Here is a 23,089-nt window from a genome sequence, read left to right on the forward strand (position 1 = left end):
CTTTATTACTGATGCTCCTGCAGCCTCATCCCAGCATCCCGACGACCAAGGATTCCGATTGATTTAAGCCAAGGATGCCTATGGATTTTAAGGCAAGGATTCCTATTGATTTAAGCCAAAGATTCCTATGGGGTTTAAGGCAATGATTCCTATGGATTTTAAGGCAAGGATTCCTACAGATTTTAAGTCAAGGATTCCTATGGATTTTAAGGCAAGGATTCCAACAGGGAAATGCCTCTGAGCAGGCAGGAAGGGAAACCTCCCCTCAAACTCTCAGTCCAAGCAGAAATCTGACCTCCTTGGGTTGAATCCCACTGGGATCAGAGCTGCTGGCTCAGCTGGGAAGTGCCTGGGGAGATGCAGAGCCATGAAAGAGGAGATTGTGGCTGAAAGTGATGGGGAGGGGAGGGACAAGGAAGGAGGATGAGGGTGCTGGTGGCTTTTATTGGATGGGCTTGGAATCCTGGATTAGCCACCTGGGGACTGAGTTGGATGGGATGATGGAAAGCTTGGAAAAACATGGAATAACCAGGAAGCGCAGATCCTGCAGCGTGATGGTGCTACACGAGTGGGTTAAATGCACTGGAAGGGCTGAAACCAACCTTCCTCCCCAGCTCTGCTCTTTGTGAGCACATCGGTGTCCAGCTTGAGCATCCCCAGCAGCATCCTGCATCTTCCTGGTGTGAGGGATGGTCCTTGGGTCTCCTTGGGAAACGCAGGGCTGGATTTGCAGTTCTGTTTCTGGCTGCAGAAGGAAACCCCCTGGTTTTGTTCATTTGGTTTCTCTTTCAGGTTCTTCTTTGCTTTGCCCATCCCTCAACACAGAGCAGAAACACTGCCCAAAGAGCAGCCAAACCAGCACCTTTCCCTCCTCGGATCCCTTTCCCACCCCCTCTCATTCCCACTTTGCTCAATCTCTGGCCTTTTGTGGCTTTTTCCTGTTCAAGTTTACCCACTGAAATCCAACCTGGAAAGGCTCCACGGTGAAGGAGCAGCATGGGAACGATGCCTTTCCCATGGGAAAACCCAACGTGGGAGCCACAGCCCAAAAAGGCTTTTCCAGAAGGGGATACAAAGCTGGATCTTGCTTCTCATGAGGAACCTGCTCGAGTGGAAGGTGCCCCTGAAAGGTTGGAACTGGAGGAGCTTTAACCCATTCCATGGTTCTATGCTTGGAGCATCCCGGTGCTGTGAAGCCTGATGGGGATTGCACCATTGCCATGCTGAGGATGAAGGTGTGAGTGAGCTCAGCCCCATGCCCGGCTCTCGGGTGCATCACGTCATTTCCCAGCTTTCATAGACGGAAGTAAAACTTGGACATGAAAATATTCCAGCTGGGAAACAAGACTCTTCCCTTAACAATGCCCTGTGCCTGCGCAGATGACATTAGCAGCATTCCTGCGGAAGTCTCCGGAGGGGACATTGTTCCGTGTTTTCAGTGCAGGAGATGAGAAGATGGATGAAGGAAACCTAAACCCCTCCGTTCCCCCATGGCACCAGCTGCCGGGGGCTTCCCAGTGCTCCCGAGAGGTAGGTGGGACGAGCTGCGCTTCCCATGGGAGCGCTTTCAGGACCGGGGGGGGTGTCGGCGGTTCTGATGGACAGGCTGCTCCTGCTGCCCAAGGCTTTCCATTCTAAATAAAGTTTTCCTGCTTTTGTAAACAGCGTCTGCTTGGGCTGACCGGGAAGTAAACATGGAATCCTGGAATGGTTCGGGTGGGAGGGGACCTTAAAGCTCATCTAAGGACACCTTCCACTGGAGCAGGATGCTCCAAGCCCCTGTGTCCAGCCTGGCCTTGAGCACTGGGGCAGCCGCAGTTCCTTGGATAACCTGCTCCGGAGCCTTCCCACCGCCTGGAAACCGCCCGGAAAGGTGGTTTCCACCTCGCTCCGAGCGCACGAAGCTCCTGGGACAGCGGCCAAGAGCTCGGGACCAGCGGCGCGGAGCCACCGCCACCTCGTGGTCCCCCCCGGCCGGAGCCCGCACGGCCGGGTGGGCGCGTTCCATGTGCTGCATCCATGAGCGCTGCGTCCAAGATTAGGGATGAATTTAAAAGTCCTGCTAAAAACCCTTCCCAAAAGCTGCAGATCCCCCAGGGGCTGGTGCTCAAATCCTATGGGAAGAGATGGCACTGAAAGAGTACTCCTGGCTTTTAGAATCATCGGATCAGAACAGTTTGGGTTGGAAGGGACCATCCCAGGATGTAAGGATGGGATGTGTCCGGGATGCAGGAAGGAAACATGTCAAGGTTGAAACATGTCTGTGATGCTGGGATGTAGGGATGATGTGTGATGGGATGCAGGGGTGATACATGTCTGCAGTGCTGGGATGTAGGGATGATGTGTGATGGGATGCAGGGGTGATGCATGTCTGCAATGCTGGGATGTAGGGATGGTGTGTGATGGGATGCAAGGGTGATACATGTCTGCAGTGCTGGGATGTAGGGATGATGTGTGATGGGATGCAGGGGTGATGCATGTCTGCAATGCTGGGATGTAGGGATGATGTGTGATGGGATGCAAGGGTGATACATGTCTGCAGTGCTGGGATGTAGGGATGATGTGTGATGGGATGCAAGGGTGATACGTGTCTGCAATGCTGGGATGCAGGAATGATGTGTGATGGGATGCAAGGTTGTTGAATGTCTGCAGTGCTGGGATGTAGGGATGATGTGTGATGGGATACAAGGGTGACATGTCTGCAATGCTGGGGTGCAGGGATGATGTGTGATGGGATGCAGGGGTGATGCATGTCTGCAATGCTGGGATGCAGGGATGGTGTGTGATGGGATGCAAGGGTGATACATGTCTGCAATGCTGGGATGCAGGAATGATGTGTGATGGGATGCAGGGGTGTTGCATGTCTGCAATGCTGGGATGCAGGGATGTGTGATGGGATGCAAGGGTGACACGTCTGCAATGCTGGGATGTAGGAATGATGGGATGGGATGCAAGGGTGACATGTCTGCAATGTTGGGATGTAGGGATGATGTGTGATGGAATACAAGGGTGATACATGTCTGCAATGCTGGGATGCAGGAATGATGTGTGATGGGATGCAAGGGTGATACATGTCTGCAGTGCTGGGATGTAGGGATGATGTGTGATGGGATGCAAGGGTGATACGTGTCTGCAATGCTGGGATGCAGGAATGATGTGTGATGGGATGCAAGGTTGTTGAATGTCTGCAGTGCTGGGATGTAGGGATGATGTGTGATGGGATACAAGGGTGACATGTCTGCAATGCTGGGGTGCAGGGATGATGTGTGATGGGATGCAGGGGTGATGCATGTCTGCAATGCTGGGATGCAGGGATGATGTGTGATGGGATGCAGGGGTGATGCATGTCTGCAATGCTGGGGTGCAGGGATGATGTGTGATGGGATGCAGGGGTGTTGCCTGTCTGCAATGCTGGGGTGCAGGGATGATGTGTGATGGGATGCAGGGGTGTTGCCTGTCTGCAATGCTGGGATGCAGGGATGATGTGTGATGGGATGCAGGGGTGATGCATGTCTGCAATGCTGGGGTGCAGGGATGATGTGTGATGGGATGCAGGGGTGTTGCCTGTCTGCAATGCTGGGATGCAGGGATGATGTGTGATGGGATGCAGGGGTGATGCGTGTCTGCAATGCTGGGATGTAGGGATGATGTGTGATGGGATGCAAGGTTGTTGCATGTCTGCAGTGCTGGGATGTAGGGATGATGTGTGATGGGATGCAGGGGTGATGCATGTCTGCAATGCTGGGATGTAGGGATGATGGGATGCAGGGGTGATGCATGTCTGCAATGCTGGGATGCAGGGATGGTGTGTGATGGGATGCAAGGGTGATACATGTCTGCAATGCTGGGATGCAGGAATGATGTGTGATGGGATGCAAGGTTGTTGCATGTCTGCAGTGCTGGGATGTAGGGATGATGTGTGATGGGATGCAGGGGTGATGCATGTCTGCAATGCTGGGATGTAGGGATGATGGGATGCAGGGGTGATGCATGTCTGCAATGCTGGGATGCAGGGATGGTGTGTGATGGGATGCAAGGGTGATACATGTCTGCAATGCTGGGATGCAGGAATGATGTGTGATGGGATGCAGGGGTGTTGCATGTCTGCAATGCTGGGATGCAGGGATGTGTGATGGGATGCAAGGGTGACACGTCTGCAATGCTGGGATGTAGGAATGATGGGATGGGATGCAAGGGTGACATGTCTGCAATGTTGGGATGTAGGGATGATGTGTGATGGAATACAAGGGTGATACATGTCTGCAATGCTGGGATGCAGGAATGATGTGTGATGGGATGCAGGGGTGTTGCATGTCTGCAATGCTGGGATGCAGGGATGTGTGATGGGATGCAAGGGTGACACGTCTGCAATGCTGGGATGTAGGAATGATGGGATGGGATGCAAGGGTGACATGTCTGCAATGTTGGGATGTAGGGATGATGTGTGATGGGATGCAAGGGTGATACATGTCTGCAGTGCTGGGATGCAGGGATGATGGGATGTAGGGGTGATACATGTCTGCAATGCTGGGATGCAGGGATGATGTGTGATGGGATGCAGGGGTGTTGCATGTCTGCAATGCTGGGATGTAGGGATGATGTGTGATGGGATGCAGGGGTGATGCATGTCTGCAATGCTGGGATGCAGGGATGATGTGTGATGGGATGCAGGGATATTGCATGTCTGCAATGCTGGGATGCAGGGATGATGTGTGTCTGGGATTCTGGGATGTGGAGATGATGTGAGCCTGGGATACTCAGGTACAATCTGTGCCTGGAGTGTCGTGATGCAGGTATGATGTGTAACAGCGGTGATGTGGATGTGTGTCTGGGATCTCAGGGTGCAGGGATGATATCTGCCTGGGATGCAGGGGCCATGTGTGCCCGGGATGTTAGGATGCAGGAATGATGCGTGCCTGGAATGTCAGAATGCATGAGCAATGTGTAGCTGGGATGCAGGGATGATGTGCGTCCAGGATGCTGGGATTCTGGGATGCCGTGTGCCCGGGAGGCAGGGATGATGCGCTGGAATGCCAGGATAATGGTCTGGGCTACTGGACACCAGGTTCTTCCCCACGTTGCCACCAGATGCTGCTGTTAAGCCACAGCAAAGCCCTGCCCGGGCGTCCCGTCCTCATGCCCGTGGGTGCCAGCACCGGGGCGGGAGAAGGGGGGAATGGATCCTCATTGGTGCCGTGTTTCCATCCCGCGGTCCGTAGCCGTGGGGCGGGCAGGGCTGGAGCCATGGACGCGGGGGTCACAGCTCCCTACGGAGCCCTCAGGGGACACTGACGGGGGGACACTGATGGGGACGGGGGGGGGGACGGAGGGGGGGACCTGACCTGGTTGGAGCATCCCCACGGCCCCGTCCCCGCCCCAGCGCCGGGAGCTGCTGCTGCTGCTCCCAAACTCTCTGATTCGTGGCCAGAAAAGGGCTTTTAAGGGAAAACGCACCCAGAAGCGCGCGGGGCTTTCAGTTGTTTTTTTTTTTCCCTTTTCCGCAGTCGTCTCCGCGCCCGAGCTCCCAAACTTCCTGACAGCGGCCCCGGCCCTGCCTCCGCTTCCGACGCCGCCAGCGCCAGCGCCAGCCCCACAGCACCGTGGCCCCCGGCCAGGTGAGTGCCACCGTCCCCGGGGCTGGGGTTGGGGGGCTCTGCCGGAGGGGACGGTCCCAGCGCCGTGCCGGGGGCTTGGGAATGCCGCAGGGTCCCAGCGGACAAGGCAAAGGGATGGGGACGGGCGGATGGGGGATGAGGGGACAGCGGGATGAACGTGCTGTGACACCGCGTGGTGATCCCCTTGCTGATCCCATTGCCGATCCCGACCCTGATCCTGAGCTTCGTCCTGGTCCCCCTCACCCAGCCCCATCCCTGTGGGTCCGAAGCCTCCAGAGGAAACTCGTCACCCATCGGCTTGTGCTGGAGGAAGCGCTGGAGCAGAGATAGTGGCTCCGGGGGAGGGGGGGGGGGCAGCACCATGTCCCCAGCAAGGATGGGGCAGGGCTGTGTCCCTGGTCCCCCGGGCCCCTGGTCCCTGGTCCCCAGCCCTGCTGCCCACCCCATGCTGTTCCCTTTGGGTCATGTCACCCCATCACCTGTGGGTGATGCTCCCCATCCCACCCAGGGGTGCTCAGGGGCACCCATGGGGTGGCCCCAGAGCAATGGCTCTTCGGGGGAGTCTCTTGCCCCTATGGTGACCTTGGGAGGGCTCTTCCCCACGACCAGTCCCGTGTCCCCCCCCCCCCCAGTGAGGAGCAGATGGGGCCCACCAGCGGGTTTTGATGACTCCTCGCTTTTCCTGCCAGCATCTCCCAGCAGTTCCTGTTGTTTGGAGCAGCGCTGAGGGCCCCCCCACATTGCTAGAGCAGGGAATGGGGCCTGCAGCGGGGCCATGGGGAGGGCTGGGGGGGGTCTTCCCGGCTCTGCCCCCTCGGGAGGATCCAATTCCTTAATTAATGAGCAGTTAATTCCTCACCGCTGGGAGCCGAACGGAAAAACTTTCCCATTAAAAGTTTTCCCAGCCAAACCCAACGCCTGCGGGATAAGGGGGGGTCACCCGCTCCCTCCATCCCACCGGATGAGCTCCGGGGGTGCCGGGGCAGCACTTTTGGGGTGTCCCCATGGCTGGAGCAGCGTGGAAGCATCCATAAATCCAGCGGTGCCGACCAGGAAACCTCTGTTTCCTCCCCCGGCAGCGGGCTCAGCCGCAGCACGCGTGTCCCGGTAAACACGGCCCCGCGGGCTCGGGGTCCCTTCCTTGTCCCCCCTTTCCCAGCCCCAAGGCTGGCAGCGATCCCGGAGCCGCCCCGGCAAAGCCGGACCCTCATTGGGTTGAGCAAGAAGCTGCTGGATCCAGGAAACACAGCAGGGAATAAGCACGGAACGGGTTGAGCTGGGGCCGCGCGGCGCCGTGCCGGGGGTGGGAGCCGCCGTCCATCCCGAATTCCACCCTGGCACCTCGGGTACCCCCCGCGCCGCGATAGGGAGATGCCGGGATGCAGCGTCGGGATGCTGGGATGAGGCTGCGTGGGGCCACCCAACGCGGCCGTGCCTCAGTTTCCCCTTGGCACAGGCCGGGGCTGGGATCGAGGAATGCTGAAGGCAGCTCCATGGGGATGCCGGATCCTGCTCCGGAGCCGGGGGTGGAGGGTGTGGATCGGGAATGCGGTGGGGCAGAGGGTGAAGCCGCGGTGTCTCCGTGCAGGATGGTGCTGCGGGCTGCGGCGCTGGCGCTGCACCTCTGCCTCCTGTCCGCGCTCCGGCCCAGCGACCCCAACGTCTGCAGCTACTGGGAGAGGTAGGACTGGGGGCACTGGGGGTGCTGGGGGGTGACGGCGGTGGGGTGTCCTCCCCCCCGGGACCTGCCCTCACCATCCATCACCCCGTGTGCCCCCCATCGGAAGCTTCACGGTGGCGGTGAAGGAGTCCTACACCAAACCCCACGTCGTGTCCTCCGGCGAGCCCTGCCCCACGGTGATGGGCACCTCCCTGCCCTGCCCGCAGCAGAGGTGGGAGCACCCCCGACCCCCGGCACCTCTCGGGGACTGCAGGGGGTCCCCACAGCCATGGCGGGGCTGGTGGGGGGCTGCCCCACTGCGGGGTGTCCCGGGGGGCTGTTGCGTGTCCCCGCTGACGGCAGCGGTGCCGCAGGATCGTGCACCGCACCGAGTACCAGCAGGCGCTGCGCACCGAGTCCCGCCGGCGCTACCAGTGCTGCCAGGGCTACTACGAGAGCCGGGGGACCTGCGTCCGTGAGTGCGGGAGCGGGGCGGGTTGGGGGGCTCCGGGGGGGCCCTGTCCCCGCTAACCCCCCCCCCCGGCCGTGTCCCCGCAGCGCGCTGCTCGCAGGAGTGTGTCCATGGGCGCTGCGTGGCTCCGGAGCGGTGCCAGTGCGAGCCCGGCTGGCGAGGAGCAGACTGCTCCAGCGGTGTGGGATGGGGACAAGGGGGGGGCACGGGGAGGGGTGCATGGGGGTGGGATGGGGACAGGGTGGAGGCTGGGACGGGAGGAGATTGGGATGGGGAGGGAGGTTGGGAGAGGGATGGAGGGTGGGATGGGGACAGGGAATGGGATAGGGATGGGGATGGAGAAGGGTGGCGAAGAAGGAGATGGGAATGGAGAATGAGGGGACGGAGAACGGGATGGGGAGGTTGGGATAGGATAATCATGGGATGGGGATGGAGAATGGGCTGGAAATGGGATAGAGATGGGACTGGAATGGGGACAGATTGGGATGGGTTGGGGTTGGAGAATGGGATGGGAATGGGTCGGGATGGGGGTGGAGATTCGGATGAACAGAAGATAGGGATGACTATAAAATATAAGGTTGGAGATGGGATTGTGATGGGGATGGGGATGAGGATGAGAAGGGGTGGAGATAGCACAAGAATGGGACAGGGTGGAATGGAGTGGGTGGGATGGGAAGGGACGAGGTGGGATGGATGGGAAGGGATGAGGTGGGATAGAATGGGGTGGGGTGGAATGGGATGAGGTGGGATGGATGGGATAGCGTGGAATGGATGGCAAGGAATGGGTTGGGATGGGATGGGATGGAACGGGTTAGAATGGGATGGGTTGGGGTAGGATGCAGTGGCAGAGGATGAGACGCTGTGCACACTGTGGACTGGGCTGGGCTAGGCTGGAGAGGATGGGATGCGATGACACATCAAGGGCTCGGATGGAGGGAATGAGGTGGGATGGGATGCGGTGGCACAGGATGGGACGGGATGCGGTGGCACATACACCACGGGATGAGATGGGATGGGGAGGGCTGGGCTGGGGTGGGGTGCTGTGGTACATACACCACGGGCTGGGATGCGGTGGGCTGGGATGCGGTGGCACATGACAAGGGCTGGGATGGACGGGCCGGTACCGGCGGTGTCCCCGCAGGCTGTGACGAGCGCTCCTGGGGCCCCGACTGCTCCCAGCGCTGCGAGTGCCACCACGGAGCCCCCTGCGACCCCCTCAGCGGCGCCTGCTCCTGCCCCGCCGGCTTCGCGGCTCCGCGCTGCCGCGATCCCTGCCCCGACGGCACCTACGGCCGCGGCTGCCGCCTGCGCTGCGCCTGCCCCCCCCGCGCCGCCTGCGACGCCTCCACCGGCGCCTGCCGCTGCCCCCCGGAGCTCGCCGGGCCCCTGTGAGTGCGGGGGACCCCGCCCGGAGCCCCCCACCCCTGCTGGGGGGGTCCCGCTCACCCCTCTCCCCCCCCCCCCCCCCCCAGCTGCGAGGTGCCGTGCCCCGAGGGGACCCCCTGCGACACCCCCTGCCCCTGCCAGAACGGGGGCCTCTGCCACCCCCCCGGCACCAGCTCCTGCGTCTGCCCGCACGGATGGATGGTAGGAGCGCTGCGAGCCCCCCCCCCCACCGCCAGGCGCGGTGTCTGCCTCGGTGTCCCCATTGACCCCCCTGCTCCTGCGCAGGGGGAGATCTGCTCCGTGCCGTGCCCCCCCGGGCGCTTCGGGCCCGGCTGCCAGGGCGAGTGTCACTGCCACAACGGGGGACACTGCGACCCCAAGGGAGGGCAGTGCCAGTGTGCCCCCGGCTTCACCGGAGAGCAGTGAGCAGGGAACTGGGGGGGGGGGACAGGGGATGGGGCGCGGGGATGGGGCACAGAGGGACCGGGTGCTTTGGGATGGGGGCACATGGGGACGGGAGCATCGGGGACAGGCGGAGATGGGATGGGATGGGGGGGGCACAGGGAGCATGGGGCATGGGGATGGGGCGCTTGGGGACAGGGGCACAAGGGGGAGGATGGAGATGGGGGTGCACGGGGGGGGGGGGGGCGGGCACACACGGGGACGGAGCCTTCGAGCCCCGCCGGTGCCCGGTCCCGGTGCAGCCCCAGCCCCGCTGCAGGTGCCGGGAGCGGTGCCCCGTGGGGCGCTACGGGCCCGACTGCCGGGAGCGCTGCGACTGCGCCAACGGCGGCCGCTGCTTCCACGTGGACGGCGGCTGCTTGTGCGAGGCCGGGTTCCAGGGCAGCCGCTGCGAGGAGCGGCGCTGCCAGCCCGGGCTCTACGGGCTCCACTGCGAGAGCCGCTGCCTCTGCCACCCGCAGCACAGCCAGAGGTGGGACACACAGCCCCGCCCCATCCACACCCACTCACATCCACCCACATACACCTACATCCACCTACATCCACCTACATCCACCCCCATCCACCCACATCCACCCACATCCACCTACATCCACCCCACATCCACCCACATCCACCCCACATCCACCCCACATCCACCCCACAGCCGCCCCACATCCACCCCACATCCGCCCCACATCCACCCCACATCCACCCCACAGCCATCCCACATCCATCCCACATCCACCCCACACCCACCCCACAACCACCTACATCCATCCCACATCCACCCCACATCCACCTACATCTATCCCACATCCACCTACATCCACCCACATCCACCTACATGCACCCACACCCACCTACATCCATCCCACATCCACCCCACATCCACCCCACATCCATCCCACATCCATCCCACATCCACCCACATCCACCCCACATCCACCTACATCCACCCCACATCCACCCCACATCCAACCACATCCACCCCACATCCACCCCACATCCACCCCACAGCCATCCCGCATCCACCCCATATCCACCACACATCCATCCCACATCCACCCCACATCCAACCACATCCAACCACATCCACCCCACATCCACCCCACATCCAACCACATCCAACCACATCCACCCCACATCCACCCCACATCCACCCCACATCCATCCCACATCCATCCCACACCCATCCCTCATCCATCCCACATCTATCCCACATCCACCCCACAGCCATCCCACATCCACCCCACAGCCATCCCGCATCCACCCCACATCCACCACACATCCATCCCACATCCACCCCACATCCACCCCACATCCAACCACATCCACCCCACATCCAACCACATCCACCCCACATCCAACCACATCCACCCCACATCCACCCCACATCCATCCCACATCCATCCCACACCCATCCCTCATCCATCCCACATCTATCCCACAGCCACCCCACAGCCACCCCACAGCCATCCCACATCCACCCCACATTCACCCCACATCCATCCCACATCCAACCACATCCATTCCACATCCATCCCACATCCATCCCACATCCATCCCACATCCATCCCACACCCATCCCTCATCCATCCCACATCCATCCCACACCCATCCCTCATCCATCCCACATCTATCCCACATCCATCCCACATCCACCCCACATCCAACCACATCCACCCCACATCCAACCACATCCACCCCACATCCACCCCACATCCACCCCACATCCATCCCACATCCATCCCACATCCATCCCACACCCATCCCTCATCCATCCCTCATCCATCCCACACCCATCCCACATCCATCCCACATTCACCCCACATCCACCCACATCCATCCCACATCCACCTACATCCACCCCACATCCACCCCACATCCATCCCACATCCATCCCACATCCACCCCACATCCACCTACATCCACCCCACATCCACCCCACATCCAACCCTGCCACCCGCAGCCGGAGGTGGGACCACATCCACTCCATGCACCCCCATCCACCCCATCTGATCTCTCCACCCGACATTCCACTCTGCTACCCCTGTCCCACGCTACCACCCTCATCCCACCCTGTCACTTCCATCCCACCCTTTCCACCGTACATCCCACCCTGCACCCCTATCCCACCCACATCCCACCCTGCACCCCTATCTCACCCACATCCCACCCTGCACCCCTATCCCACCCTGCCATATCCGTCCCACCCTATCACCCCCATCCCACCCCCAGTTGCCCCCTTTCCATCCCTCATCCCGCCCTTACCATCCCCATCCCACCCTGCACCCCCACCCCACTCTGCCACCCCAGGATGCCGGGGACCAGAAAGACCTTAACCCCCCCCCCCAAAGGCAACGTCTTTGTACCCCCCCCCCTTTCCCTGCACCCCCAACTGCCCGTACTGGGAGCACTGGGGGTGCTGACGGTGCCCCCCCCTCCAGCTGCCACCCGCTGCTGGGGGAGTGCGTCTGCAGCCCCGGCTGGGCCGGGCTCTTCTGCAACGAGAGCTGCCCCCAAGGCTCCTTCGGGGCCGGCTGCCTCCAGCCCTGCCTCTGCCTCCACGGGGGCGTCTGCGACGGGGCCACCGGCCTCTGCCACTGCCCCCCCGGCTACACGGTGCGGGGCCATGGGGCGGTGGGGAGAGGGCAGCACATGGAGGGTGGCGGGGGTCTGCGTGTCCCTGTGGGGACAGCGGGGGGCTGAGCATCCCTATGGGGACAGCGGGGATCTGGGCATCCCTATGGGGACAGTGGGGGTCTGAGCATCTTTGTGGGGATAGGGAGGGTCTAGACATCCCTATGGGGACAGCGGGGATCTGGGCATCCCCATGGGGCCAGCGGGGGTCTGAGCATCCCTATGGGGACAGCGGGGGTCTGGGCATCCCTATGGGGACAGCGGGGGTCTGGGCATCCCTATGGGGACAGCGGGGGTCTGAGTATCCCTATGGGGATGGGGGGAGTCTGGGCATCCCTATGGGGACAGTGGGGGGCTGAGCATCCCTATGGGGACAGCGGGGGTCTGAGTATCCCTATGGGGACAGCGGGGATCTGGGCATCCCTATGGGGATGGGGGGAGTCTGGGCATCTTTGTGGGGATAGTGGGGGTCTAGACATCCCTATGGGGACGGGGAGGGGTCTGGGCATCCCTATGGAGACAGTGGGGGTCTGGGCATCCCTATGGGGATGGGGGAGTCTGGGCATCCCTATGGGGACAGTGGTGGTCTGAGCATCCCTATGGGGACAGTGGGGGTCTGAGCATCTCTGTGGGGACAGTGGGGGTCTGGGCATCCCTATGGGGACAGTGGGGGTTTGGGCATCCCTATGGGGACAGTGGGGGTCTGGGCATCCCTATGGGGATGGGGGAGTCTGGACATCCCTATAGGGACAGTGGGGGCCTAGGCATCCCTATGGGGACAGTGGGAGTCTAAGCACCTCTGTGGGGACAGTGGGGGTCTGAGCATCCCTATGGGGACAGTGGGGGTCTGAGCATCTCTGTGGGGACAGGGGGGGTCTGGATATCCCTATGGGGACAGCTGGGACCTGGGCATCCCTATGGGGACAGTGGGAGTCTGGTGCTCTGGAGGGGGAAAGTGGGGTCTGGGATGGAAATTGGGGGCCTGGTTGGTTCTAGGGGGGAACAATGAGGGTCTGGGTGGAAAAGTGGGGCTGAGGGTGGTCCTAGGGAGGTAAAACGGGGTCTGGGTGGTCCGGGGCGGGGGGGGGGGGGCGGGGGGGGTCTGAGTGTTCCAGGGTGGAAAGGGGGGGGGGTCTGGATAGTTCTAGGGTAAGGCCGGGGCTCTGGAAGGTTTGGGGGGGTTCTGAGCATCCTTGAGGCTGGGCTGGGGCTCCTGTTACCTGGGGAGGGGGGGGCAGTTTTGGGGTCTGGGCACCCTTGGGGGGGATGCAGGCAGCTCTGGGCACAACGTGTGTGCCCCATGGGAGGACGGGGGGGGGACACGGGGTTCCCCACCCAGCCCAGCCCTTGGAGGGGGGGTGTCCCGGCTGTGCTCAGGCCCGTGTGTGTCCCCCCGTGTCCCCCCCAGGACGAGCACTGCTCCTCCCTCTGCCCCCCCGACACCTTCGGCACCAACTGCTCGGGGCGCTGCTCCTGCCAGCACGCCCTGGCCTGCTCCCCCCTCGACGGCTCCTGCGTCTGCAAGGAAGGTGGGTGCGGACGGGGGGGCCATGGAGCCATGGGACGGGCTGGGTTAAAGGGGCCTTAAAGTTCACCTAAACCCCCCCCATCCCCATCCCCATCCCCATCCCCATCCCACTGCGCCCTCACCCCCAGGCTGGCACGGCCCCCACTGCTCGACCCCGTGTCCCGCGGGCACTTGGGGCGCCGGCTGCAACCGGAGCTGCGACTGTGGCCATGGGGCCGGCTGTGACCCCCAGAGCGGGGCGTGCCGCTGCCCCCCCGGCTGGCAGAGCCCCCGCTGCCTGCAGCCCTGCCCGGTGAGTGCCGCAGCTCCCCCCCCCCTTCCCCGCGCCGCCGACAACGGGGTTCGCCCCCCCCAGCGGCACTGAACCCCCCCCCCCCCCCTTCCTCCCCTGCACCCCAGAACGGGACGTTCGGGGCGGGCTGTGGGGAGCGCTGCGACTGCGCCAACGCCGATGGGTGCGAGCCCGTGACCGGCGAGTGCCGCTGCCTGCCCGGCTGGACAGGTAACGGGGGCACCCCCTGAGCGCGCAGCGATCGTGGAACCATGGGATGGGTTGGGGTGAAGGGACCTTAAAGTGCATCTAAAGCCCCGAGCAGGGACCCCTTCCACTGGAGCAGGATGATCCAGCCTGGCCTTGAGCACTGCCAGGGATGCAACAGCTTCTCCATTCAACCCATCCGTGTCCCTTTATGCAAAACTTCCCTATCTCCAACCTAAATCCCCCCTGTTCCAGTCTGAACCCATCACCCCTTGTCCTGTCGCTCCAGTCCCTGATGAAGGCCCCTCTCCAGCATCCTTGCAGCCCCCTTCAGACACTGGAAGCTGCTCTGAGCTCTCCACGCAGCTTCTCTTCTCCAGGCTGAGCAGCCCCAATGTTCCCAGCCTGGCTCCTATGGGAGCTGCTCCAGCCCCTGCTCATCCTCGTGGCCTCCTCTGCACTTGCTCCAGCAGCTCCATGTCCTTGTGCTGAGGACACCAGAGCTGCACCCAGTGCTGCAGGGGGGTCTCCCAGAGCAGAGCAGAGCAGAGGGGCAGGATCCCCTCCCTGCCCTGCTGCTCACCTCCTGTTGATGCCGCCCAGCACAGGGGGGGTTCTGGTACCCAGCGCACACCGAGCCCGGCTCAGAGCCGCCTTTCCCCCCTCCCGCAGGCTCCCAGTGCAAGCAGAGCTGCCCCCAGGGCTTTTGGGGCCGCGGCTGCCTCTCGCCCTGCTCCTGCCGCAACGGAGCCGCTTGTTCCCCCCACGACGGCTCCTGCACCTGCGCCCCGGGCTTCCGCGGCCCCTCCTGCCAGCGCCGTGAGTGCCCCCCCCCCCCCGCGCCCCAAACATCCCCCCCATGGCCCCCATCGCCGTGCTAAGGGGCCGCTGTCCGCAGCCTGCCCGCCCGGCCGCTACGGGAAGCGCTGCGCCCTGAGCTGCTCCTGCGCCAACGGCTCCTCCTGCCTGCCCACCAACGGCTCCTGCCTCTGCGCCCCGGGCTTCCGCGGCCCCCGCTGCGCCCAGCGTGAGTCCGGGGGCTCGGGGTGGGGGGGCTCGGAGCGGGGCTGAGCCCCTTGACCCCATCGCTTGCTCCGCCCGCAGCCTGCGCGCCCGGCTCGTGGGGCGCTGCCTGCGCCCAGCCCTGCCTGTGCCGCCACGGCGGCTCCTGTCACCCCCCCGACGGGACCTGCCTCTGCCCGCCCGGCTGGACCGGGGCGCTCTGCGGGGAAGGTAGGGCCCGGATGGAGCCCCCCCCGCCATGGGGCTGCGCTCCCGGGGATGGGGGGCACGGGAGGAGCTGCCCAGGGCCGTGAGGGTGAGCCCTGCCCAGCTCCGTCCTGGGCACTACGGAGCTGTACGGGCCCAGGCACTGCGGGCTCTATGGTCCCGTCAAGGAGCTGCATGTTCCAGTGTGCATTCACATGGCCCCAGGCACTGCGGGGCTCCATGGTCCCATCAAGGAGCTGCATGTTCCAGTGTGGAATTAGATGGCCCCAGGCACTGCGGGGCTGTATGGTCCCATCAAGGAGCTGCATGTTCCAGTGTGGATTCACATGGCCCCAGGCACTGCGGGGCTCCATGGTCCCATCAAGGAGCTGCATGTTCCAGTGTGGAATTAGATGGCCCCAGGCACTGTGGGGCTCTATGGTCCCATCAAGGAGCTGCATGCTCCAGTGTGGAATTAGATGGCCCCAGGCACTGTGGGGCTCTATGGTCCCATCAAGGAGCTGCATGCTCCAGTGTGGAATTAGATGGCCCCAGGCACTGTGGGGCTCTATGGTCCCATCAAGGAGCTGCATGTTCCAGTGTGGATTTAGATGGCCCCAGCACTGTGGGGCTCTATGGTCACAGGGTGAAGCAGGTGGACCCAGTCAGTATGGAGCCATACTGTCCCAGTATGGAGCTACATGGCCTCAGGCACTATAGGCCTGTATTGTCCCAGTATGGAGCCAGGTGATCCCAGGCAGTATGGTCATATTTTCCCAGCATGGATCTGTGTGGTCACAGGCAGTATGGAGCTATATGGGCCCACTATAGAACTATATGGGCCCAGGAACTATTGGGCTGTATCGTTCCAGTATGAAGCTATACAGTGCTGGGCACAATGGGGCTGTATGGTCCCAGTATGGAGCTATATTGTCCCTGTATAGAGCTATACAGTGCTGGGCACTATGGGGTTGTATGGTCCCAGTATGGAGCTATATTGTCCCTGTAAGTATGGAGCTATATTGTCCCTCTATAGAGCTATACAGTGCTGGGCATTATGGGGTTGTATGGTCCCCATATGGAGCTATATTGTCCCTGCATAGAGCTATACAGTGCTGGGCACTATGGGGCTGTATGCTCCCAGTATGGAGCTATATTGTCCCTGCATAGAGCTATACAGTGCTGGGCACTATGGGGCCGTATGTCCTGCTGTGGAGCTAGATGGTCCCAGGGAGTTTGGAGCTATATGGTCCCTCTATGGAACCATACAGTCTGAGGCAGCATGGGGCTGTGTGGTCCCAGTGTGGAGCTGTATGTCCCAGTATGGGGCTGGATGGTCCCAGTATGGGGCTGTATCATCCCAGTATGGAGCTGTATGTCCCAGTATGGAGCTGTATGGTCCTGGCATGGCACTGCATGGCCCTGAGCAGCCTACTTCTGTCTCTGTCTCCATCCCTGTCCCCCCCATCCCCAGCCTGCCCCCCCGGCACCTTCGGGCTCCAGTGTGCTCAGCTCTGCCGCTGTCCCCACAACGCCACGTGCCACCCGGCCAGTGGGACGTGTCCCTGCGGCCCGGGCAGGACCGGGCCCCACTGCGGTGATGGTGAGTGGGTGCAGCACTGGGGACCCCCAAGGGCCCCTGTGCCACCCTATGGACACCCTGTGTCGTGTTCCCTCCCCATAGAGACCCCCGAGCAGCCCTACACCATCGTGCCAGCCCCCCCGGCAGCCTACAGCTCGCTGGGGGTGGTGCTCAGCCTGGTGGCCCTGCTGGCGCTGCTGGTGGCCGTGGTGGCTGCGGGGCTGTGGTGCCGGCACCGGCGGAAGGGGAAGGGGAGCCGGCACCTTGCCGTGGCCTACACAGCAGGACAGACGGACACGTCGGACTACATGGTGCCAGGTGATGGTGGTGGCGGTGGGGACACCACCGTGGTGGCAATGGGGACACCACCGTGGTGGCAATGGGGACACCACCGTGGTGATTATGGGGACACCACCGTGGTGGCAATGGGGACACCACCGTGGTGATTATGGGGACACCACCGTGGTGGCAATGGGGACACCACCGTGGTGATAATGGGGACACCACCGTGGTGGCAACGGGGACACCACCGTGGTGATTATGGGGACACCACCGTGGTGGCAATGGGGACACCACCGTGGTGGCAATGGGGACACCACCGTGGTGGCAATGGGGACACCACCATGGTGATAATGGGGACACCACCGTGGTGGCAATGGGGACACCACCGTGGTGATAATGGGGACACCACCGTGGTGGCAATGGGGACACCACCGTGGTGGCAATGGGGACACCACCGTGGTGATAATGGGGACACCACCATGGTGGCAATGGGGACACCACCGTTGTGACCACACTGATGCCCGCCCCCCAGATGTGCCCCCAAGCCACCACGCGCATTACTACTGCAACCCCAGCTACCACACACTGTCCCAGTGCCCGATGCCAGCTCCTGGTGCCCCGGACACAGCCAGCATCAAGGTATGGCAGCACAGCACCCATGCACCAGGGTGCTGGATGATGCACCGTGATGGCGTAGCACAGTGCTGCATGGTGAACCATGGTTTTGCACAGTGCACTGGTGCTGTACAGTGCACCAGGGGTGCACGGTGCCCTGTGATGGTATTGTATGGTGCACCATGGTGTAAGGTGAACCATGAGGTTGCACGGTGCTCTAGGGTGACATTGCACAGTGCACGGGGGTGTTGGAAGGTGCACCGTGGTGTATGGGGCTCCACGGTGCTGCTGGAGCCCTGTGCTCATCCCATGCCACCCCGTCCCACCCCACCGCATCCCGTCCAATCCCACCCCATCCCGTCCCACATTATCCCCATCCCACCCCATCCCACCCCATTCCCATCCCACCCCATCCCACCCCATCCCATCCCATCCCATCCCATCCCACCCCACCCCATCCACCCTATCCCATCTCATCCCACCCCATGCCGTCCCATCCCACCCCATCCTACCCCATCCCATCCCATCTCATCCCACCCCACCCCATCCCATCCCACCCCCCGTCCCACCCCATCCCATCCCATCCCATCCCATCTCATCCCACCCCATCCCACCCCATCCCATCCCGTCCCACCCGATCCTACCCCATCCCACCCCACCCCACCCCATCCCATCCCGTCCCGTCCCGTCCCGTCCCGCCGCAGGTCCCCGGCTCTCAGCTCCCGGCGGCTGCGGACGGAGCCGGCAGCACCACGCTCCCCCCCGGCTGGAAGCCCCGCGGCGCCTCGGGCAGCAGCGGTAAGGGGGGGGCAGCGGGAGCGCTCCCGGCTGTATCCACCGGGAAGGGACCGGGATGGGCTGGGCTGGAGCGGGGGGGACCCCAAACCTGCCCCTTTGCAGGGGGGCAGCTGGACCGGAGCTACAGCTGCAGCTGCAGCCTGGGGAAGTGTGAAGGTAAAGGAACGGGATGGGAGAGGGTGTCTGGGATGGGATGGGGAGGGATGAGATGGGATGAGGTGGGATGAGATGGGGTGGGGAGGGATGGGGTGGGATAGGGTGGGGTGGGATGGGATGGGGTGGGATGGGGAGGGGTGGGGAGGGATGGGGTGGGATGGGGTGCGATGGGGTGGGATGTGGTGGGGTGGGACGGGATGGGGAGGGATGGGGTGGGATGGGATGGGGTGGGATGGCATAGATAGGGTGAGATGGGATGGGGTGGGGAGGGATGGGGTGGGATGGGATGGGATGGGATGGGATGGGATGGGATGTCATGGGATGAGATGGGGGTGGGGTGGGATGAGCTGGGGTGGGATGGGATGGCACGCGATGGGGTGGGATGAGGTGCAGTGGGATGGCATGGGATGAGCTGGGGTGGGATGGCATGGGAAAGGGTGGCTGGGTTGGGATGGGATGGCACACGATGGGGTGGGGTGGGATGGGATGGGGGGGGGGGGTTGGGAAAGGGTGGCTGTGGTGGGATGGGAAAGGGTGCCTGGGATGGGATTGGATGGGATGGAGTGGGAAAAGGATGGGGAAGAGGTTAAGAGAGGGTGGGAATGGGATTGGGCTGGGGCTGGGACTCTCCCGACGCAGCTGCTCCCTGTCCCCCGCCATGGGGACCCCCCAACTCCTCCCCCTCAGAGCCCCCCCCGGAGGGTCTGGGGGGCAGCGGCAGCTCCGTGGGCAGCGAGAGCCCCTACGCCACCATCCGGGAGCCCCCCCTGGCGCCCGAGGGCAGCTACATGGAGATGAGGCCCCCGGTGCGCAGGGAGATGTCCTACGCCGAGATCCGGCCCCTCGAGGAGCAGCCCCACGGTGGGACACGGGCACGGGGCGGGGACACAGACATTGGGGACACACAGACATTGGGGGGGACACACGGACACTGGGGGGGGACACGGACATTGGGGACACACAGACATTGGGGGGGACACAAGGACACTGGGGGGTACATGGACATTGGGGACACACAGACATTGGGGGGGACACACGGACACTGGGGGGGACACATGGACACTGGGGGGTACATGGACATTGTGGACACACAGACATTGGGGGACACACACGGACACTGGGGGGGGACACGGACATTGGGGGAGACACATGGACACTGGGGGTACATGGATACTGGGGGGGACACAGACATTGGGGACACACAGACTTGGGGGGGGACACAAGCACTGGGGGGGACATGGACACTGGGGGGACACATGGACATTGGGGGGACACAACGGACATTGGGGGGGACATGGACACTAGGGGTACATGGATACTGGGGGGGACACACAGTCACTGGGGGACATGGATAGTGGGGGGACACAGACACTGGGGGTACCTGGATACTGGGGGGGACACACAAACACTGGGGGACACATGGACACTGGGGGGCACATGGATACTGGGGGGACACACAGACACTGCGGGGGACACATGGACACTGAGGGGGACACGGACATTGGGGACACACAGACATTGGGGGTCACACGGATACCGGGGGGGACACAAGGACACCGGGGGGACAGGAGGCACCAAGGAGAGGACACAAACCCACTTGTGACCTGCTCTTGTCCCCGCAGAGAGCTGCCCGGAGGGGGGGGACCTTGTGCCCCCCGCCCCCCCCCCCAGCCATTACGACTCCCCCAAGAACAGCCACATCCCCATTCACTACGATGTGCCCCCCACCCGGCACCCGCCGTCACCCCCTGCACCGCGAGGACCGGGGGGGCACCGGGGACACGGGGCTGACCCGGACCCCCAGCCCCGGGGTGCCAGTGCTGAATAAAGGGGTGAATAAAGGGGTGTCGGTGCGAGCCGGGGCTGGCTGTGGAATTTGGGGGGGGGGGGGGGGGCTGTGCTGGGACTGGGAGGGGCTCCGGGCCAGTAATGGACCAGTAAGGGCCCGGGGGGGTCTAATGATGACCCCAGTAACGAGACCGGGAAAGGCCCAGTAACGGGATAACGAACGGAGCAGTAAGGGCCCAGTGACGACCCCAGTGAACACCCAGTAATGGGACCAGTAAAGGGGTAAGAAACGGACCAGTGACGACCCCAGTGAACACCCAGTAATGGGACCAGTAAAGGGGTAAGAAACGGACCAGTGACGACCCCAGTGAACACCCAGTAATGGGACCAGTAAAGGGGTAAGAAACGGACCGGTGATGACCCCAGTGAACACCCAGTAATGGGACCAGTAAAGGGGTAAGAAACGGACCAGTGACGACCCCAGTGAACACCCAGTAATGGGACCAGTAAAGGGGTAAGAAACGGACCAGTGACGACCCCAGTGAACACCCAGTAATGGGACCAGTAAAGGGGTAAGAAACGGACCGGTGATGACCCCAGTGAACACCCAGTAATGGGACCAGTAAAGGGGTAAGAAACGGACCAGTGACGACCCCAGTGAACACCCAGTAATGGGACCAGTAAAGGGGTAAGAAACGGACCGGTGATGACCCCAGTGAAGACCCAGTAATGGGACCAGTAAAGGGGTAAGAAACGGACCGGTGATGACCCCAGTGAAGACCCAGTAATGGGACCAATAAAGGGGTAAGAAACGGACCGGTGATGACCCCAGTGAACACTCAGTTATGGGACCAGTAAAGGGGTAAGAAACGGACCAGTGACGACCCCAGTGAACACCCAGTAATGGGACCAGTAAAGGGGTAAGAAACGGACCGGTGATGACCCCAGTGAACACCCAGTAATGGGACCAGTAAAGGGGTAAGAAACGGACCGGTGATGACCCCAGTGAAGACCCAGTAATGGGACCAATAAAGGGGTAAGAAACGGACCAGTGACGACCCCAGTGAAGACCCAGTAATGGGACCAGTAAAGGGGTAAGAAACGGACCAGTGATGACCCCAGTGAAGACCCAGTAATGGGACCAGTAAAGGGGTAAGAAACGGACCGGTGATGACCCCAGTGAAGACCCAGTAATGGGACCAGTAAAGGGGTAAGAAACGGACCAGTGACGACCCCAGTGAACACCCAGTAATGGGACCAGTAAAGGGGTAAGAAAAGGACCGGTGATGACCGCAGTGAAGACCCAGCAATGGGACAGGAATGGACCAGTGGGGGCCCCAGGAATGGGCTCAGGAATGGGGGCAGGAATGGGGCAGGAATGGGGCAGGAATGGGGCAGGATGCGCCCAGCGCTGCCCCCAGCAGAGCCCCGGGTGCTCCAGCGCCGGCCCCGGTACGGGCTCGGTCGCAGCGCAGCGCCGGCCTGGGAAGGGGGGAGGCCCCGCCCCTTTGACCAGACCCCGCCCCTTTCCCGGACGGCCCCGCCCTTTCTCGACAAACCACGCCTCCTTTTCGTTAGGTCCCGCCCACTCAGCACCGGCTCCGCCCCGCGCAGGCGCGGCCCCGCCCCTCGCGTCCTTTCCGTTGCCAAGGAGCGAGGTCGCCGCCGGCCCCGGGCTCCCCCCGCGACCCCCATAGGGACCCCCGCACCCCATAGGGACCCTCGCACCCCATAGGGACCCCTCCGCACCCCATAGGGACCCTCGCACCCCATAGGGAACCACCGCACCCCATAGGGACCCCTCCGCACCCCATAGGGACCCCCGCACCCCATAGGGACCCTCGCACCCTATAGGGAACCACCGCACCCCATAGGGAACCCCGCACCCCATAGGGACCCCTCCGCACGCCATAGGGACCCTCGCACCCCATAGGGACCCCTCCGCTCCCCATAGGGACCCTCGCACCCTATAGGGACCCCGCGCACCACATAGGGACCCCTCCGCACCCCATAGGGACCCCTCCGCACCCCACAGGGACCCCGCGCACCCCATAGGGAACCCCCGCACCCAGGAGACCCCCATAGGGACCCCCCTGTACCCCTATGCGGCCTCCTGCGCCCTAGAAACACCCCCCTCCCCGCAGCCCCATAGGCACCAGGCCTGGTACAACCGCCCTCACCGCCTAAGGAGACCCCCATAGGGACCCACTCCCAACCCTGGGACCCTCCATCACCCCCTGGAGACCCCCATAGGGACCCCCATCCACTGGGACTCCCCTTTGCCCCTTCTGTGGACCCTCATCGAGATCCCCCAGGTCATCCCCCCCCCCCAGCATCCCTGACACCCCCCCTCCCATCCACACAGGGACCCCCACAGGACCCTGGGACCCTCCCTCACCCCCATAAGGACCTGGGACTCCCCCTCACCCCAATAGG

The 23,089-nt window shown here is 62.8% G+C and overlaps 1 protein-coding gene across 6 annotated transcripts; it reads left to right on the top strand.

Moving 5' to 3' along the window:
• The first annotated feature begins 798 nt into the window (after positions 1 to 798).
• On the top strand, positions 799 to 20,694 carry PEAR1 (platelet endothelial aggregation receptor 1). Of its 6 annotated transcripts, XM_062632695.1 has the most exons (24): positions 799 to 1,530; positions 5,505 to 5,615; positions 7,204 to 7,296; positions 7,403 to 7,507; positions 7,650 to 7,750; positions 7,834 to 7,926; positions 8,889 to 9,135; positions 9,220 to 9,334; positions 9,419 to 9,555; positions 9,855 to 10,067; positions 12,025 to 12,199; positions 13,626 to 13,746; positions 13,874 to 14,037; positions 14,145 to 14,247; positions 14,896 to 15,042; positions 15,122 to 15,250; positions 15,328 to 15,456; positions 16,907 to 17,035; positions 17,117 to 17,332; positions 17,829 to 17,935; positions 18,616 to 18,709; positions 18,812 to 18,865; positions 19,553 to 19,726; positions 20,488 to 20,694. In XM_062632695.1, exons 3-24 carry the CDS (start codon positions 7,205 to 7,207, stop codon positions 20,691 to 20,693), a joined length of 3,051 nt encoding a protein of 1,016 aa, XP_062488679.1. In that variant the 5' UTR covers positions 799 to 1,530; positions 5,505 to 5,615; position 7,204; the 3' UTR covers position 20,694. The 6 variants fall into 6 exon arrangements, with proteins under 6 accessions (XP_062488679.1, XP_062488676.1, XP_062488674.1 ...); XM_062632690.1 differs by lacking the exons at positions 799 to 1,530; positions 5,505 to 5,615 and adding an exon at positions 6,248 to 6,722; XM_062632693.1 differs by lacking the exons at positions 799 to 1,530; positions 5,505 to 5,615 and adding an exon at positions 6,740 to 6,961 and having other exon boundaries at positions 7,072 to 7,296.
• Positions 20,695 to 23,089: the final 2,395 nt, after the last annotated feature.

Source organism: Pezoporus occidentalis, unplaced genomic scaffold, assembly GCF_034315485.1.
Source record: "Pezoporus occidentalis ecotype Australia unplaced genomic scaffold, CSIRO_AGI_Poc_V1 ctg393, whole genome shotgun sequence".
Classification (NCBI taxonomy): domain Eukaryota; kingdom Metazoa; phylum Chordata; class Aves; order Psittaciformes; family Psittacidae; genus Pezoporus; species Pezoporus occidentalis.

Coding starts and splice junctions, on each gene's coding strand:
- PEAR1 (XM_062632690.1), top strand. CDS start 6,391: ATGGGGAGGGCTGGGGGGGGTCTTCCCGGCTCTGCCCCCTCGGGAGGA. Junction 15,043..15,121: donor CGGCCCCTCCTGCCAGCGCC/GTGAGTGCCCCC, acceptor CGCTGTCCGCAG/CCTGCCCGCCCGGCCGCTAC. Junction 17,936..18,615: donor CGGACACAGCCAGCATCAAG/GTATGGCAGCAC, acceptor GTCCCGCCGCAG/GTCCCCGGCTCTCAGCTCCC.